This window comes from Rattus norvegicus, chromosome 6 (genome assembly GCF_021556685.1).
Source record: "Rattus norvegicus strain SHRSP/BbbUtx chromosome 6, alternate assembly SHRSP_T2T, whole genome shotgun sequence".
NCBI lineage: Eukaryota > Metazoa > Chordata > Mammalia > Rodentia > Muridae > Rattus > Rattus norvegicus.
In genome coordinates this window covers 31,371,229-31,388,188 of record NC_141539.1, presented here as the reverse complement: position 1 = coordinate 31,388,188, position 16,960 = coordinate 31,371,229, and the positions used below count along the sequence as shown (strand labels likewise).

At 46.3% G+C, this 16,960-nt stretch overlaps 1 protein-coding gene across 2 annotated transcripts; it reads left to right on the top strand.

Moving 5' to 3' along the window:
• Positions 1-6,309: 6,309 nt before the first annotated feature.
• On the top strand, positions 6,310-16,852 carry Nrbp1 (nuclear receptor binding protein 1). Of its 2 annotated transcripts, XM_087554550.1 has the most exons (19): positions 6,310-6,414; positions 9,085-9,313; positions 9,495-9,617; positions 9,745-9,846; positions 10,167-10,256; positions 10,566-10,606; positions 10,953-11,047; positions 11,519-11,542; positions 12,526-12,609; positions 12,903-12,961; positions 13,089-13,187; positions 14,822-14,954; positions 15,166-15,271; positions 15,367-15,417; positions 15,511-15,646; positions 15,831-15,884; positions 15,969-16,032; positions 16,175-16,230; positions 16,307-16,852. In XM_087554550.1, the coding sequence occupies exons 2-19, from the start codon at positions 9,104-9,106 to the stop codon at positions 16,409-16,411; spliced, it is 1,632 nt and encodes a 543-aa protein (XP_087410676.1). In that variant the 5' UTR covers positions 6,310-6,414; positions 9,085-9,103; the 3' UTR covers positions 16,412-16,852. The 2 variants fall into 2 exon arrangements, with proteins under 2 accessions (XP_087410676.1, NP_001030169.1); NM_001034997.1 differs by lacking the exon at positions 11,519-11,542 and having other exon boundaries at positions 6,350-6,414.
• The last annotated feature ends 108 nt before the right edge of the window (positions 16,853-16,960 follow it).

The window sequence follows — 16,960 nt, the reverse complement described above, 5'->3', positions numbered from 1 at the left end:
TTGTCACTTTATACATAATAGCCAAAAACTGGAAGCAATCTAGACATCCCTCAGTAGAAGAATGGATAGAGAAAATGTGGTACATTTATGCAGTGGAGTAGACTCAGCTGTTAAAAAAAAAATGACATCCTGAAACTGGCAGGCATCTGATTGTATGGAACTAGAAAGAAAAACCCTGAGTGAGGTACCCAATACAGAAAAATAAATATGTCATTTAAATATTAGCCCTTGAGTAAAAGATAACCAAGCCATTACCTTGAGCTACAGATAAACAATTTGTACACCAGAGAAGTTAGGTAAAAGTTGGCAGCCCAGGTAGAACACCTGGGCTCCCAGAGAGGAAGAAGTAGATTTTATGGGCAGACTGGGAGCGGGTGTGGACTGGAGTGGGAAAAGATACAGGGATCAGGATGAAGGGAGATGAGTGCAGGCAAAGAAGGTTGGAACTGGCAGGCTGTTGGGGTAGGGTGGAAACCTAGTGCATGGGAAACTGCCTGGAATTTATGTAGGTGATCCCAGTGAGGACTCCTAGTGATGGGGGATATGGATTCTCAACTGGCCAACTCTTGTTGCCAGGAAGGGCTTACTGTGGAAGGACTGATTTGCATTCCACTGAGTAATTGGCCAAGGGGGTAGAAGGTCCCATGAAAATTCCCAGACAGCCCAGACTGTTGCTAAGACAAAGGGTTGCTCTCTACAAACTGATAGTGGGCCCCCATTGAACTCATTGAACACAGAGAAGTCAAGCTGGTACCTACATGGAGCCTTCACCCTAGTGAAGTGACTTTGGTATACTTCAGAACTATTGCAGAAGGTACTTTACAGGCTACTGTAAGAGACATGTAGACACCAACCAAACTGCAAAACCTTTACCTACAATCTGTCCTGCCTGCAAACCATGCTAGGGCAATGGTGGCATAGAAGTTGTGTGAGTAGCCAACCAATATCTTATTTGACCTAAGTCCCCTTTCACAAGAAGGAATCCACACCCAACATCACTTGGGTAATCAAGAACCAGAGACATGCGCTGGAGAGATGGCTCAGTGGTTAAGACCACTGGCTGCTCTCCCAGAGGTCCTGAGTTCAAATCCCAGCAACCACATGGTGACTCACAACCATCTGTAATGAGATCTGATGCCCTCTTCTGGCGTGTCTGAAAACAGCTACAGTGTACTCATATAAATAAAATAAATAAATCTAAAAAAAAGAACCAGAGACATGCCAGGCATGGTAGTGTAAACCTTTAATCCCCACATTCAGGAGGCAGAGGCAGGAGGATCTCTGGGAGTTTGTAGGCCAGCTGGTCAGCAAAGCAAGTTCCAGGACAGCCAGGGCTGTTAAACAGAGAAATACAGTTTCAAAAAAAAAAAAAAAAGATTATCTTACTCCTAATGATATTCTTCTATGCTCATAGTTCAGTGCCTTATCAAGTCACCAGAAAGGTTTCCTCCAGTAGCATATAGAAACAGAGGCAGAGAACCATAGCAGAGAGAGTCTCTGCTATGAGAGGTCTCCACAAAATCTTTCCCTTTAGAGATTATAAGAGCCAGAGGGGATGGAGGACACCAGGAAAGTAAGTCATCGAAATCAACTAGCAAGACACACATGAGCTCACAGTTACCGAAGCAGCAAGCACTGGGCCTACATGGTTCTGCCCCAGGTTCTCTGCATATATATTATAGCTATTAGTGTTTCTATGACTCCCGACTGAGAGAACCAGTGGTTTATGACTCTTGTGCTTGCTCTTGGGATCCTTTTTCTGTTGAGTTGCTGTAACTTCAATGTGATAGTTTTTACTTCATCTCATTATATTTATCACATTTGGTTAAATTTTTTTTATATATTTTGATCATATTCTTCTCCTTCCACGAACTCCTCCTATATCCTCTCTACCTTCCTACCCACCTAATAAGAGTAGATTTTAAGTGGTCCTACACACACACACACACACACACACACACACACACACACACACACACACCCAGGAACTATGTAAGGCAATGGATGATCCAGATAACATTACTGTGGTGACTAATAAGCACATGCAGCAGAACATCCGGTGGAGGCTGGAGTGGGCTATTACCCCAGCACCTGGGAGGCTGAGGTGTGATAATAGTGCATTTAAACCTAGACACCTTTCACCCTAGCTCGTGAGAGGATTAGACTCTGCGTATTCCAGGCCAGCCTGGTGGATGTGGTGAGCCTCTGTCTAACAAACAAAAACAAATGTATTGTGTTGTGGTTTGCCCATTGCCCCAAGGATGCAGCCTGGTCTCTACTCAGGAATCATGTGATGTCACCAGAACCTTCTCCCCATTGAATTTGTAAAGTACAGGTGAGGGGCAGGTACAGGATAGAAGGAGGCCTGTCATTGGAGGAGAAGGAAGGATGGGCGGGAGAGAAGTTTGAAGGAAGAGGAGGAGACTGGACCAGAGAGAGAGAGGGAGAGAGAGAAGCCGGGCAGGATAATGTAGGCCGACGTAAATGTTCCTAAGGGATGGTTGGTACCGGGCTTTGTATGTTTAATTATATCTTATCAATTGGGTCAAAGGTTATTTTGTTGTGTGTTCTTTTATGGGATGGTTTGAGTGTAGGAAAGTGTGCGGTGGCAAGAGACACTGGGCCGTCACGCAGTTGGGATGTGTTTCCGCCAAGATATCTAGGAGATATCTTGGGGCACCGCGGTGCAGACCTAGTGGGATAAAACACACCTTATTTTTATTTATTTATTTTTTATTTTTTATATTTTTACAACAAATGTGTTGCACGCATCAAGCTTTTCTTTTTGTACTGGAAGTTGAACCCATGGTGTTGAGCATGCTAGGCAAAACACTCTATCTCTGATCTGCCATGCAACCTCTAATCATTCAGTGAAGAGCTCCTTTGTTAACTAGTTCTTTTCTCTCCTCCCTCCCTCCTTTTTTCCATGATAGGAATCACACAGTCTTACACATGTTAGGCAAGCGTTTTACTAGTGAGCCAATCCTATTCCATTTCATAAAACATGGATATATAAGTGACATAAAGTTCAAACAGGCATAAGTGGATATGTAGTCCATTTTCTTCTACTTTATCGCCAGCCATCTAGTTTCTGTGTCTAGTCAGCAGAATCTCAAGTCCCAATACAGCTTCTCTATAAAATCTAGCATATCAATGCAATACCTCCAATTAATCGTTCTACAAATAGGCAAGATACAACAGAATATTAACTAGTATTACAATAGTGAATAATAGAATTCATTCCATGGTCCAATGGTGGTTATCAATTAAATATGAATACATTTGGGAAATGTAACACTTTATTGATAAGGTAAAAATAAATGTTTTATAGGAAGTATGGTATAGGGATTGGAGAGATGATTTAGTGATCAAGACTTCATCGTGCAGCCAGCTGCGATGGTGTAAATCTTTAATCCCCCAGTTCTCTGGAGGCAGAAGCAGGTGGATCTCTGAGACCAGCCTTGTCTAAACAACGAGTTCTAGGACAGCCAGGGTTACATGGAGAGTCCTGTCTCTGGAGACAGAGCTTCTCTGTGTTAACAGCTATGGCTGTACTGAAATCACAGAGACCTATCTGCCTCTGTTTACCAAGTGCTGGCATTAAAGACACGTGTTACCATGTCTGGATCAAAGAAAAAAAAGGTAGTAGAATCTTAAGGGGCCTCTAAAATAAGTGTTAATAAGTAATTGCTATGGGTATTAAGTTAACACAAGCCCATTAACACTGTCTGGGGACCAGCAATATGCTTACTGGGACACACACGCACACTAAAACTTAAAAAAGAAAACAGTGCCTGGTTCATAGAAGTTACTATGTGTATACATATATATACATGTATTATATATAATACATATTATACTGAAATATTTTTGAGATTCCTGTTTTTTAGTGGCTTTAAACAAAGATTTATTTGGTTATTATATTATTTTTTTTTTCGGAGCTGGAGACCGAACCCAGGGCCTTGTGCTTGCTAGGCAAGTGCTCTACCACTGAGCTAAATCCCCAACCCCTTGGTTATTATATTATTGAGACGGTGTTTCCCTAGACACCCTGACAGTTCTGGAGCTAGTTCTGCAAACTGGGCTGGCCTCTATCTCAGAGATCCTCCTGTCTCTGGCTCCTGAGTGCTTAGATTATCAGCCAGAGCCACCACACCCAGGTCAAAAGATTTATTTTAATGCTTATGATGCTTATGAGTATTTGCTTACATGTAGGTGTGGGTACCACATGCATGCCTAGGTTCCATGGAGGCCAAAAGAGGGTATCAGATTTTCTCAGACTGGAGCTACAGATAATTGTGAGTTGCCATGTAGGTGCTGACAACCAAACCAGGGTTATCTACGAGAGCAGAGAGTGCTCTTGATTGCTAGGCCCTGTCTCCACATCAATTTCTTTTTTGTTTTTTATGCTTTGTTTTGTTTTTCCCAGACATGGTTTTTCTGTGTAGACCTGGCTGTCCTAGAACTTGCTCTATTGAACAGGCTGGCCTTGAACTCAGAGATCCTCCTGCCTCTGCCTTCTCAGTGCTGGGATTAAAGGCATGGGCCACCGCCGGGAGCATTTATTACTTTTTTTGGTTTTGGTTTTTCCAAGACAGGGTTTCTCAGTGTAGTCCTGGCTGTCCTGGAACTTGCTCTGTAGACCAGGCTGGCTGCAAGTGCACAAATATTAACTTGTCTCTGCCTACAGTGCTAGGATTAAAGGCTTGTATTTATTCCTTTGTAAGCAGGAAATGTAAGCGAAGTGGTAAAAATGTAGGCAGCAGTTGACCATTTTAGGTACACAAGAGAATGACTGAAAATGAGGTTGCCTAAGGATCCTCTATGCACATTTGAAACTGCTAGCTGAAATGTAAAGGTTGGTAGTGCTGACAGAAACTAATGGGAACTAAAGTAGCATGAACAGATATGTACTGAATGCTTGCTGTGGTTCAAGAGTTTTTATTGCTTTGGTGCCCAGGAGGCCGAAAGATTAATCTGGAGAGGAAGAGCATCATTTAAGACTAGAACAAACTTTGAAATGTCGTGCTATACATTATAGGTAAGTGCATCTCTTAATCCAACAGCAGAATTCTATTTTGTCTTTGTACAGTTGCGCTATTGCTTGTGCTGATCATGAACTCATGGCATTAGCCTTCGGAGTGATAGGATTACCGTATTCGACACTATGCTGGGTGAACAAAAAAGGTTGGCTTTTGTTTTTGAGACAGGGTTCCACTATGTAGCCCTCCCTGGTTGGCCTCGAATTCACAGAGATCTGTCTGGCATGCTTGTTGAAATTTTGTTTTTTAAAGCAAGCATTTTAAAAGTGAAGATAGAAAAAAATGAGTCTCTACAGGATTTCCATCTGAACCGGTGAACTAGGACTAATTAGTCCCCTTTCAGGACAGTAACGTTGTTGATTGTGGCACTCAGATTCAGATGATTCATCCTTCTTCCTTGATAATACATAGATAATGGCAGCATGAATTTTCATCCCTTAGATTTTGCCTTTAACTTTCCAAGATCAATGGCTTAACCCAAAATCTATTGTAATTATAACTCACAACCAATGTAAATTCTTTCCAAATACTTTTTCAAGGACAGTTTTTTTTTTTTTTTTGGTTCTTTTTTTCGGAACTGGGGACCGAACCCAGGGCCTTGCGCTTCCTAGGTAAGCGCTCTACCACTGAGCTAAATCCCCAGCCCCACAAGGACAGTTTTGATGGATCTTCTTACTTCGGATTCTATTTTGGGCTCATGCCAATTTAAATTTGAGTAACTTTTTTTTGTTTCATTTTCGCATTTGACAACTATCATTGATTAATTTCAATGAGTTCTCCCTTATGAGGGTCGAATCTGGTTATATGTTTAGGTAAATAATGTTATGCAAATCAGCAACTATTAGGTTTCATGTTAAGCGATTAAAAAAAGAAAAGCTTTCTGAAAATTTGATGACCCATGAACTGTCTCTTTCCCAAATGGGGAATGTGGGTGGGTTCATCCCTCGGATTGAGGCTGCGTCTTCCGTTCCTTTTGTCTTTTCGGAGGATTATGACTGTCATGGCGCTTTCAAGGAGAGAGAGGCCTTCCTTTCGTCCGGCAGAATTACTTGGGAGCACCTCGACTGGGCGGAGGATGGACAGAGAGACATGAAGACAACGCTGGCAAGCTGTCCGCCAGAGCCCTGCAAGGGAGGAGACGCGGCAGGAGACTGCCCTGAGAGCGCCTGTCTGTGGGAACCGCCCCCCGCTGCCCTGTCCAATGGAAACCTGGCGGCGGTGCGGCACCGCCCACTGTTGGTCCGGACGCCGCGAGGGCGGGGCCCGCAGTTCGGTTGCGCTGCGGAGCGCAGCTGTGAGGGAGTCGCTGCGATCCGAGGCCCCGGAACCCGAGCTGGAGCTGAAGCGCAGGCTGCGGGCGCGGAGTCGGGAGGTGAGCTCCGGAGAAAGAGGCCCTGGAGGGAGGGGCTCGCGGAAGGGCGGCAGGATCACCGGGTGCCGCGGGCCGGCGGGCCGCGGCCGGCGGGTGCTGTCCGGCGGCCCTGCTCTCTCGGGAGTCAGGCCCGACCTAGCCCGGCCCGTCGCAGCTGAGGGGCCACCTTGGCCCCAGGGCGCCGCCCGCCCTCCTGGTGTCTCCGGCGTGGCCGCGGCGGCCCGGAATTCTGCGGGCGCGGGTCGGGGGGCCCCGGCGTTCTCTTGGAACTCTGGCCGCGAGAGGCGGGGCAGGCGGCGCGGGCGGGGGCGGGGCGGGGGCGGGGCGGGGGCCCCTGCCCGAGGACCTGCGGAAGGAAGCGCGGCGTCCGGGCCCGGCCTGCTCGCGGGGCGGTGCGCCGAGCGCGGGGGCGTGGTCTGCGGCCTGACGGCGCGGCTAGGCTGGCCTTTGATGAGGTGGCTGTGGTGCTCAGTCTCCTGGCCGGCCACTGTCTGCTCGCTACCGCTTCCTTCCAAATACTGGCCGGGCGACCTGTTGACATGCTGAGGGCCTCCTGCCTCCGAGCTTGCTTTCTCTCCGACCGAGCAGTTCTGCTGACCTCAGAGGCTCTCTGGGTTTCCTCAGAGCGGCCTGTGGCTGCGAGCTATGCGGGGTGACGTGCAGAGGGCTTTCAACTAATAATGGAAGCCGAGAGAACAACTTTGCGAGAGATGACAGACAATGCCCTGGAGTGAATGTACTATGCACCCTCAGGGTAGCTAGAGGCTTCGAGGAGATTGCCCTCACCAATGTAAATGAGCTTTTCCATGTGTGATCCCTGTTAAAACTACCAGCAGCTCTGAGGCAGAACCCCCAGTGTTGCACAAGTTTCTGCATCTGTTGCGGGAGTGCTTGGAGATCTTTAGGCACTGCTCTTATTTTACCTCCTGGGACATGATTGGGGAGGGAAATGTACCTTCTGGGCATTTGTCGCTGGTGACAGTTCATCCTCTCTCCCAAGTGCAGTGTGAAGGGGCTGTCTGTGAACTTGGTCCAGTAGTTTTAGATTCCATAGGCTACAGCTTTGACATTCTAGAGTATCTTCTGTTGTATCTTGCTAGAATTTCACTTATCAGTTCAGATTGGAGGCACATCGTGTGAATGTAGCTGAAACAGACTTTATTTTCTTAGCTCCTTGATACAGACTTTATTTTCTTAGCTCCTTGATAGGGGAAGGAGGAAAAAGTGATCCTTAACTCATCTTTTTTTATTGGTTTATTAAGACATGCACGAAAATAATAGCTGTTTTGGCATACAGAGGAGACTTTCTAGGGTAGGCAAGGACTTTCCTTAGAAATTTAAAGTGGGGAAGTAGCCTACTAGATTTTTTTTCCTCCTGTAGTGCTGTGTTCTTTGAGTTTACTAGAACGTTAATACAAATCTCCCGATTCAGGTAAAACAGTATAGGCTGGAGAGAAATGTGTAGAAAGGGGCATCAGAGAGTTGTATGGCCATGTTGGTGTTGATTGCAGGTTTCAGATATTCTGAATTGACTTTGGAGTGCAAGTTTACTTTCCAGGGTATTGATTTTTTTATTAGGCAGCGCTTCCTTGAGCTAATCACACATAGGTTTCAGGTTTTTTTTTAATAGTCTCTATTCATTTGATTGTCCTATTATTATTATTATTATTATTATTATTATTATTATTATATGGGTTAATTAGAAACTTAGGTTTTTCTTAAAGCAACTCTGCCCCTGTAGAAATGTTATTGTTTAACACTTTGCTTATAAAAGCTATAGCTTGAATTATTTGTTCTGGAAAGAAGTAGCTGGTATCAGATCTAGTGCCTCAGAGATTGGGGAAGTCAAAGCCTTTGAGCAATGTAAATGAAAGGAAAGCTGGAAACATAAGGCTTTTGATTTTCTTTCTGAATTTGTGCTTAATTAAGTGCAGGCATTTCATTTATTTTAATTCACTGATCTCTCAAGCACCCTCCCATTCTGTGACCTATAGTAACCTACAAGTGTTACTAAACATTTAAGTGAGTAAATGAAAAGAAATGCTGTTAAACAGTACCCACTTGCCACATTCACACATCATGAGGAAGGTGAGGTCATTAGAGAAGGAAGTCATACCTGCCAGTCGCCTGGCCCAAAGGCAGTTTCTACCTATGTATAGGAAAAGTGGGTAATGCCACTGTTGGTTCTAGTAGAATAAGTCACCCTTGGGAGTTTTGGCCTGTTGGTTAAGGAAGATGTAGGCCCATAGGGCTGTCTGTCTCAGTGGAACATTCTAGAGTCGTATGCTCTGAGTAATGCCTGTACACCCTAGTTCTTAAGCACAGTGAAGATCGAGGCCCATGGAGAGCCAATGGGAAATATATTAATTGCAACACTATTTGCTGAGCAGGAGTGGGGTACCAGATTTTACCGTATATTTGGGTTTGACTAAAGTGGACTATATTGTCATTCATCTCATGTGCAGCACTTCGGGTGATCTTCAGTTAACTCCTCTTCTAGAAGCCAGAGAGTCATTCACATTTCAGTATTTAGGTAGGAGGAGATCTGATTTTAGATTTAAAGGAAACAAGGGAGATGTATTTTTTGAGGCTGAAGATGAAGTTAAGACTATTAAAGTTTTATACGTCTGTTTTTGACCTTTGTCTTCTGACTCTGCCCAACAAATGCAGGCTGAGTGTTCATTCCAGCATGTCGGAAGGGGAGTCCCAAACAGTAGTCAGCAGTGGCTCAGACCCAAAGGTAGAATCCTCATCTTCAGCTCCTGGCCTGACTTCTGTATCACCTCCTGTGACCTCTACAACTTCAGCTGCTTCTCCGGAGGAAGAAGAAGAAAGTGAAGATGAGTCTGAGATCTTGGAGGAGTCACCATGTGGGCGCTGGCAGAAGAGGCGAGAAGAGGTGAGATGGCGGTCGGTGCTGGAGTCCTGGGAGAGTACATTGTAAACAGTGAGAACTAGAGTAGCTGTCCAGAAGAGCAGAGCGGATGGATGTCAGTAGGGCAGGGCTGGAAGATGGTCATATGGAACCCTAAAATGGCAGCTTCTTAAAGTGCCTTAATTCCACTTGGATTGCTTCTCAGGTGAATCAACGTAATGTGCCAGGAATTGACAGTGCATACCTGGCCATGGACACAGAGGAAGGTGTGGAGGTTGTATGGAATGAGGTACAGTTCTCTGAACGCAAGAACTACAAACTGCAGGAGGTAGGTGATGGGCCTGTGACTGAGGAAAGGTTTCATGGTTAGATCGTCTGTGGGGATGGATAGGGAATGGATTTTCCAATTACAGTGATTGGTGAGCTCTGTTGTCCCTCTGTCTCCCTTGCTCCAGGAAAAGGTCCGTGCAGTGTTTGATAATCTGATTCAGCTGGAACATCTTAACATTGTGAAGTTTCACAAGTATTGGGCTGATGTTAAAGAAAACAAGGCCAGGGTAAGAAATATTTCCTGAACTTGCCAGAGAGCAGGTGCCTTTATTGTCCATTTCACTACATTCACAGGTTGAAACTAGGTAATTTTGAGACCAGAACTAAAATCTGCTGCTGTGGCAAGAGAGTAGGGTTTCCCAGTTAAAGATGGGGAGAAGGAAGAGGGCATTCTTCTCATTGTGCTGTTAAGCCTAAGAGAGTGATACTAAAGGAAAGGAAAGCTGAAAAAAATCCCCACAATTTAGTATGTATCTTGTGTAAACGTTACCAGGTTAGAGATATTTTCTAGTATTAAGCCTTAATAGTAAGTGCTTTGCTTCCCTAGGTGATTTTCATCACAGAATACATGTCCTCTGGGAGTCTAAAGCAGTTTCTGAAGAAGACCAAAAAGAACCACAAGACTATGAATGAAAAGGTATGAAGAGAAGCTAGACATAGGGTTTAAAAAGGTGGTGGAGATTGTGAAGCCAATTAGGGAGGGCTGGCAAGGACTAGTGGGAGGCTGAGAGGAAACACACTCGTTGTGGTGTGTTTGTTGCATGCCTTTGTTCCAGGAGGCAGAGAGTTTGAAGCCAGTGTGGCCTACACAGTTTCAGGACACCTAAGTGAATATATATAGTGAAACCATGGAGAAGAAGGGTGGGGAGGGAAGGGAGAAAAAAGAGGAAAGAGAGAGTGGGGGGGAGAAATTATTACTTCTGATTCTGGGACAAAACTTTTCCAGGCTTGGAAACGCTGGTGTACACAGATCCTCTCTGCCCTAAGGTAGGTAATATCTGGTTAGTTCTTTCCCCAATTTCTCCTGATTTAGTTCCTTACACACATTACAAGGCACTGCTTTGCTTTTCTATTCTGCCTCTCCCCAATTTCTTTGAGTCATGTGCTGACAAGATTAGGCCCCCTTGTGGGGTCCTCCTGATGACCTAAACCATCAGTGTCCCAACCTTTTTTCCTAGTGCTTATCCTATGTAACATACCTGGTGTAATAGAGATTCAGAGTATAGGGATTATCATGATGAGGAGGACAGCTGACCCTTACTCCTCTTAACCCTTGGGTTCCCCCTGCCCTTAATTTCCTAGTGGCCCCTCTAACAGCCCAGTGCCCCCACAGCTACCTGCACTCCTGTGACCCTCCCATCATCCATGGGAACCTGACCTGTGACACCATCTTCATCCAGCACAACGGACTCATCAAGATTGGCTCTGGTGAGGGGAGGGAGAGATTCTGGGCAGGGGAGCCTCGGGAATTTGGGAACCATGGGGGTAAGGTAAAAGGCATGGGAGAACAGCAAATTTTGAGGTATGATCTGGTGAAAATAGATAGACTTTTAGTAGAGGTGATTCCTAGGGAGAGACCAATTAGTGGATGGGTTAGGTCTACAGTCTTGAACTTCTTGGCGAGAGCCTTGCAATGATGCAGAGCAGATGATAGGAGGCTGGGAAAGGGCAAGAGATGGATATGAGTTCTGACTCTAGCCCTTGGGGCCAAACCCTACCAAGGAGGTTCCAGACTATACCTGCTGTGAGTGTTTTCATTTGCTGTGTATTTGTGTGCAGTGACATTTCTGTGTGCCGTGTCTGTGTGGTTACCATTTGTCTGGGGCTTGGCTGCTCCATCGCTCACAACTTTTCTCTGTTTTCCTCCCTCCCGCTTACGGGCTGCTCTGTTCCCAACAGTCTTTCATAGGATTTTTGCTAATGGTGAGAGCTCCCTCTGCCCCATTTGGGGCTCTGTTTGTGCTCCCTTTGCTCCCTCTGCGGCTGCCCAGTGCATGCAGTCGTGGGAGAAAGGCCTGTTCCCTGCTTCCCGTGCCTAATTATGCCTGCTTAGCTTTTGCCCTGCCAGCCCTCCACCTGCTTGCCCCTTTGTAACCTGCTTGTTTCCTGTGGATCTGCCTGGCTGGACACTTCCTCTTAAGAGTCATACCCCTTCATCATCAGGCTGGCTCCTAAATCATACTGTGCTCCCAGATTCTCTGTGATCTGTAGTCATTGTTATATCAGAGTGAGTCCAGCTTGGGCCTGGCCCTGGTTCCTCGTTCAGTCGTGCGGTAGGTGTTGTTGAGGAATAAGGTTTCAGAAGAGGGTCTAAAACATTTTGGTAGATTAAAAAGTGAAACTGATTTTAGGGTATTGGTTCACTTTTGAGGTTTTGGGTTTAGTTTTTTTGTTTTAAGTTTCAGTCATCACAGATGGGTAAGGAAGAGGCTAGCTCCTTGAATCTATGTTACTGCTGCTTTGCCTTTCTTATCCAGGTTCATGAGGTCTCATAGTAGGAAGGGCTGCCTGTATTTTTATGTTAATTGCAGGGTGGATGAATGAATTAAAACTAGCATTTTTGTGGGGCTGTGGATTTCATAGATCTGGGACTTTGAAAAGATGATCAAGTCACAGATGAAAGGTTTTCCTTTGACTGTGTTACCTGATGAGCCAAAAGCCCACAGTGTCTGTAAAGTGCATTGACTTTGTTGTTCTGAGTTAAGGGATCTTAGATGAGAAATAAAAAGGGATCTAGATGGTGCTTATATGTAGTCTATAGCTCAGGATTGGGAAAGTGATAGTTCGTGTCTGTTGAGTATTAGAAAGGAGGCTTCAGGAGAAAAATGACTTTTGGAGACTCTCTAGAGTAAGATCATGCTTTGGTGGTGGTGGTGGTCAGATTGTGGGTGTCTCCCTACTCCTAGTGGCTCCTGACACTATCAACAATCATGTGAAGACTTGCCGGGAAGAACAGAAGAACCTACACTTTTTTGCACCAGAGTACGGAGGTGAGGTAGCCTTGTCTCTCTGCCCCATTCTTAGACTCAGCTTTAAAAAAAAAGTCCCTCAGACAGATTGTGCCCCTTCACCTACTCCCTTCCTGAAAGGTCAGCCCCTGACATAGCTACCCCACATCTTTGTTTTATACTTTATAACCTATGTGAGATACAGGGACAATTCAACAAAAAGGTCAGCTTTTTGTACTTGCATACATTGTATTATTATTTTTTTTTTTTAAGTATGCCTGCCACTTGTTACCCCCAATCCATTCTCTCCCCTAATAAGCATCTGTTTTCTCTAGAAGTCACAAACGTTACAACAGCAGTGGACATCTACTCTTTCGGCATGTGTGCACTGGAGGTGAGGAGGACATGCATCAGAACATGGAAAGGGAAATGCTTGTCTTAGGGAGGGATTGTGGGGTCACTGGGTGTGTGAGTTTGTGTCTTAGATCTCAGTTGTCCCTTTGGGTCTTTCCTCACCACAGATGGCAGTGCTGGAGATTCAGGGCAATGGCGAGTCCTCATATGTGCCACAGGAAGCCATCAGCAGTGCCATCCAGCTACTAGAAGACTCGTTACAGAGGGTGAGACTCAGCAGGACCAGCTTCCCTCCTTAACTGACTTTCAGGTTTATTGTACCTCCCAAGGGGCCCCAGATGTTCTAAGAGCAAAAGAAGAGAATCAAAGTAGAAAAGACTAACCTACTACCTGTGAGAAATTTTTGATTCTAGGCACGGGGGCTAAGGGTTCAGATAGGTGTATAGAGGTTAAAAGTTGTTTGCTAGGTTAGTGTCTCTACATAGAGGTGAGCTGATTGGGTGGTTACCTTAGGCAGTTGCTCTTATGTAATATCTTGGCATTAAATATCAAATTAGTCATTTGGGATTTTATATTTAATGAGTTAAGATTTAAAGGGTGAAAGAATTATGAATCAGTATGAAGCTTAACTGTGGTGAGACAGGACAGTCTGAACAAGAACAATAACTCAGGTCAGGCATGGAGGCAGTACATCTGTAAGCCCTGCACTTGGGAGGTAGAGATGGAAGGATCAGGAGTTCAAGGTCATCCTCTCCTACATAGACGATTCGAGGCTAGCCTGGGCTACATTAAACCCTGCCTCAAAAAGAAAACAAGGAAGGGAACAGTTAATGTTAATCAGAGACTAGTGATGAGCAAGAAATAGAGGACTAATGGAAGAGTTAAGATCGAATTCAGGTTCTAGTTCACTTTAGGGTGGGATTATTAAGTGAAAGACTTTGTCGACTTTAAAACTGAAATAAGGGGGGTTGGGGATTTAGCTCAGTGGTAGAGCGCTTGCCTAGGAAGCGCAAGGCCCTGGGTTCAGTCCCCAGCTCCAGGAGGGAAAAAAAAAAAAACTGAAATAAGAAAGCATGTTGGCATGGGATTTGACCAGAGGCAGAATGAATGGTTAGAGAGAAAGTGGGCAATCAGGAGTTGTAGATAAAGGAAGTTGTGATAATAGGCTTGGGAGACAAAAGAAGATGGTGAATATCACTGACCATAATGGTTTGCTAAGTCAGGGAAGGGAAAAACCAAATTTGGAAAAGATCCAAGAAAAGTTGGCCATGAATGAGTTAATAAAAACAAAAACAATAAAAGAAATACTGTTTCGGGGGTTGGGGATTTAGCTCAGTAGTAGAGCGCTTGCCTAGCAAGCGCAAGGCCCTGGGTTCGGTTCCCAGCTCCGAAAAAAAAAAATGCTGGGCAGTAATGGTGTACCTCTTAAACCCTGGCACTTGGAAGGCAAATCTCTGTGAGTTCAAGGCCAGCCTCATCTACAGTGTGAGGGCCAGGGCAACTAGGGATATATAGACAGACCTTGTCTCCAAAAACAAAAAGTAAGACCAAAGCCAGGCACAGTGGCCCATGCCTATAATCTTAACACTTCTGAGGCTGAGGCAGGAGGATTGTGAGTTCAGAGACACCCTGGGCTATACAGTGAATTCCAGGCCAGCTTAAGTCATGTAATGAGACCATGTCGTGGAAAAACAAATGTCCAGAAAGAAAAACCAGAAAGACTTAGAAAGATAAGTTTATATATTACCATATAGGTATAAAGCCCTTTCAGGAAATATATCAATATTTTCCCAATAAGTTTTGAATTCCAAGCTCGTAGGAAACATTTTGCTAAGTCTAATGAAAGTTACATGGATGTGAGTCTTGCCAGATGCCTGTTTAGTTTCTTGTTCTCTTACAGGAGTTTATTCAAAAGTGCCTGCAGTCTGAGCCTGCTCGGAGACCCACAGCCAGAGAACTTCTGTTCCACCCAGCACTGTTTGAAGTGCCCTCACTCAAACTTCTTGCTGCTCACTGTATTGTGGGACACCAACGTGAGTGCCCTAGAGCCTGTTAGGATTGGTCCTGGGCTGAGTCCATGTTATACAAAGATTACTAAGAGTCTTCCAACTCGGGGCTTCCATCCATCACTGGCATGGCGTCCTTAGTTTTCTGTTACCAGAGGGATTCTTTACCCCTATCCTCTCTGCCTAGTGTGAAACAAGACTGTCTTCACACAGTATTCCACCCCATTATACCCACCAGATATGATCCCAGAGAATGCTCTAGAGGAGATCACCAAGAACATGGATACCAGTGCTGTACTAGCTGAAATCCCTGCAGGGCCAGGCCGGGAGCCAGTTCAGACTCTGTGAGTAACCACTGAGAGGGTCTGAAAGGGATGGTTGGTCACTACCACCTTAGGCTCTGTGGAGTGATTTTCATGCTGTTTCCTTTTTCTTCCAGGTACTCTCAGTCACCAGCCCTGGAATTAGACAAATTCCTTGAAGATGTCAGGTGAGAGAGAGAGGGTGGGCTTCTGGGAGGAAGTAGGGGCAGGTGTTTTGAGGCTTTCACAGAGTCCGTGTGACTTATGTCATCTCCCACCAGGAATGGGATCTACCCTCTGACAGCCTTTGGGCTGCCTCGTCCCCAGCAGCCACAGCAGGAGGAAGTGACATCACCCGTTGTGCCCCCCTCGGTCAAGACTCCAACTCCTGAGCCAGCTGAAGTGGAGACACGCAAGGTGGGGACTCTGGTGTGATTGTATTTTTGGCTATGGGATAGAGACATCTTAGCTAAGGCACTGTCTATGTGGAATGCATCTCTGCCTACTGGCCACCCCGTTCTTCTGTGGGCTGGGCTGTGGAAAGTCTCAGTGTGTTACTGAGCAGTCTCTAAGGACATCCTCCATGTCTGTCCTGGCCCAGGTGGTGCTCATGCAGTGCAACATTGAGTCGGTGGAGGAGGGAGTCAAACACCATGTAAGCTCAGGCCCGGGGCTGCACGGGGAGGGGGGTTCGGCCTGCTGGGGAGGAGCAGCCTCATTCTCATTGTCCTTTTTCTAGCTAACACTTCTGCTGAAGCTGGAGGACAAACTGAATCGGCACCTGAGCTGTGACCTGATGCCAAGTAAGGGTCTCCTTTCTTTTGGAGGAGGGAGGATCTGTGAGCCTTATCCTTTGAGGGGACGGGACAGGGACAGGGATTAGGATTCACCGGGCTTCTGATCCTCCCAGACTCTACTCAAGCACCTCCCCCGTTTTTCTGTCAGATGAGAACATCCCCGACTTGGCAGCTGAGCTGGTGCAGCTGGGCTTCATTAGTGAGGTGAGGTTCCTGCCTTGTGTTGTCTGGGTGCCTTCCTGCCTTCTCTCAGCCCTGCCTCACCGAGCTTCTTCCCCAGGCTGATCAGAGCCGCCTGACTTCTCTGCTGGAGGAGACGCTCAACAAGTTCAACTTTGCCAGGAACAGCACACTCAACTCAGCCGCCGTCACCGTCTCCTCATAGAGCTCACTTGAGCCAGGCCCCTAGCCAAGCTGTGGCTGTCCCTGGGCATGCTGCAGTCCTCCTGCCCCCTCTCCCCAGTCAGTATTACCCTGAGAAGCCCCTTCTCCCCGTATTATTCAGGAGGGCTTTAGGGGCTCCCTGGTTGAGTATCATCCTGCCTCTTCCCCTCTCTTCCTCCCCTCTGCACTTTGTTTACTTGTTTTGCACAGACGTGGGCCTGGGCCTTCTCAGCAGCCACCTTCTAGCTGGGGGCTAGTAGCTGACCTGCTGGCTCCTGCCCTGCCTGTGTGGACAGGAGGCCCACGGGCACTGGGGGAGCAGAGTTCTACAATCCCGCTGGGGCGCATGGGCGGGAGAGAAAGGTGGTGCTGCAGGGGTGGCCCCGGGGGGCCATTCGAATCGCCTCAGTTGCTGCTGTAATAAAGTCTACTTTTTGCTAAAGCATCTTGTGTTGTGCTTGCGGCTCAGTGGGTGGCGCAGCCGCCTGGGGCGGGGCGGGGCGGGCCCAGGTAGGGCGGCCCTTTGGAGGCCGGGCCTTAGGGCGGGGGT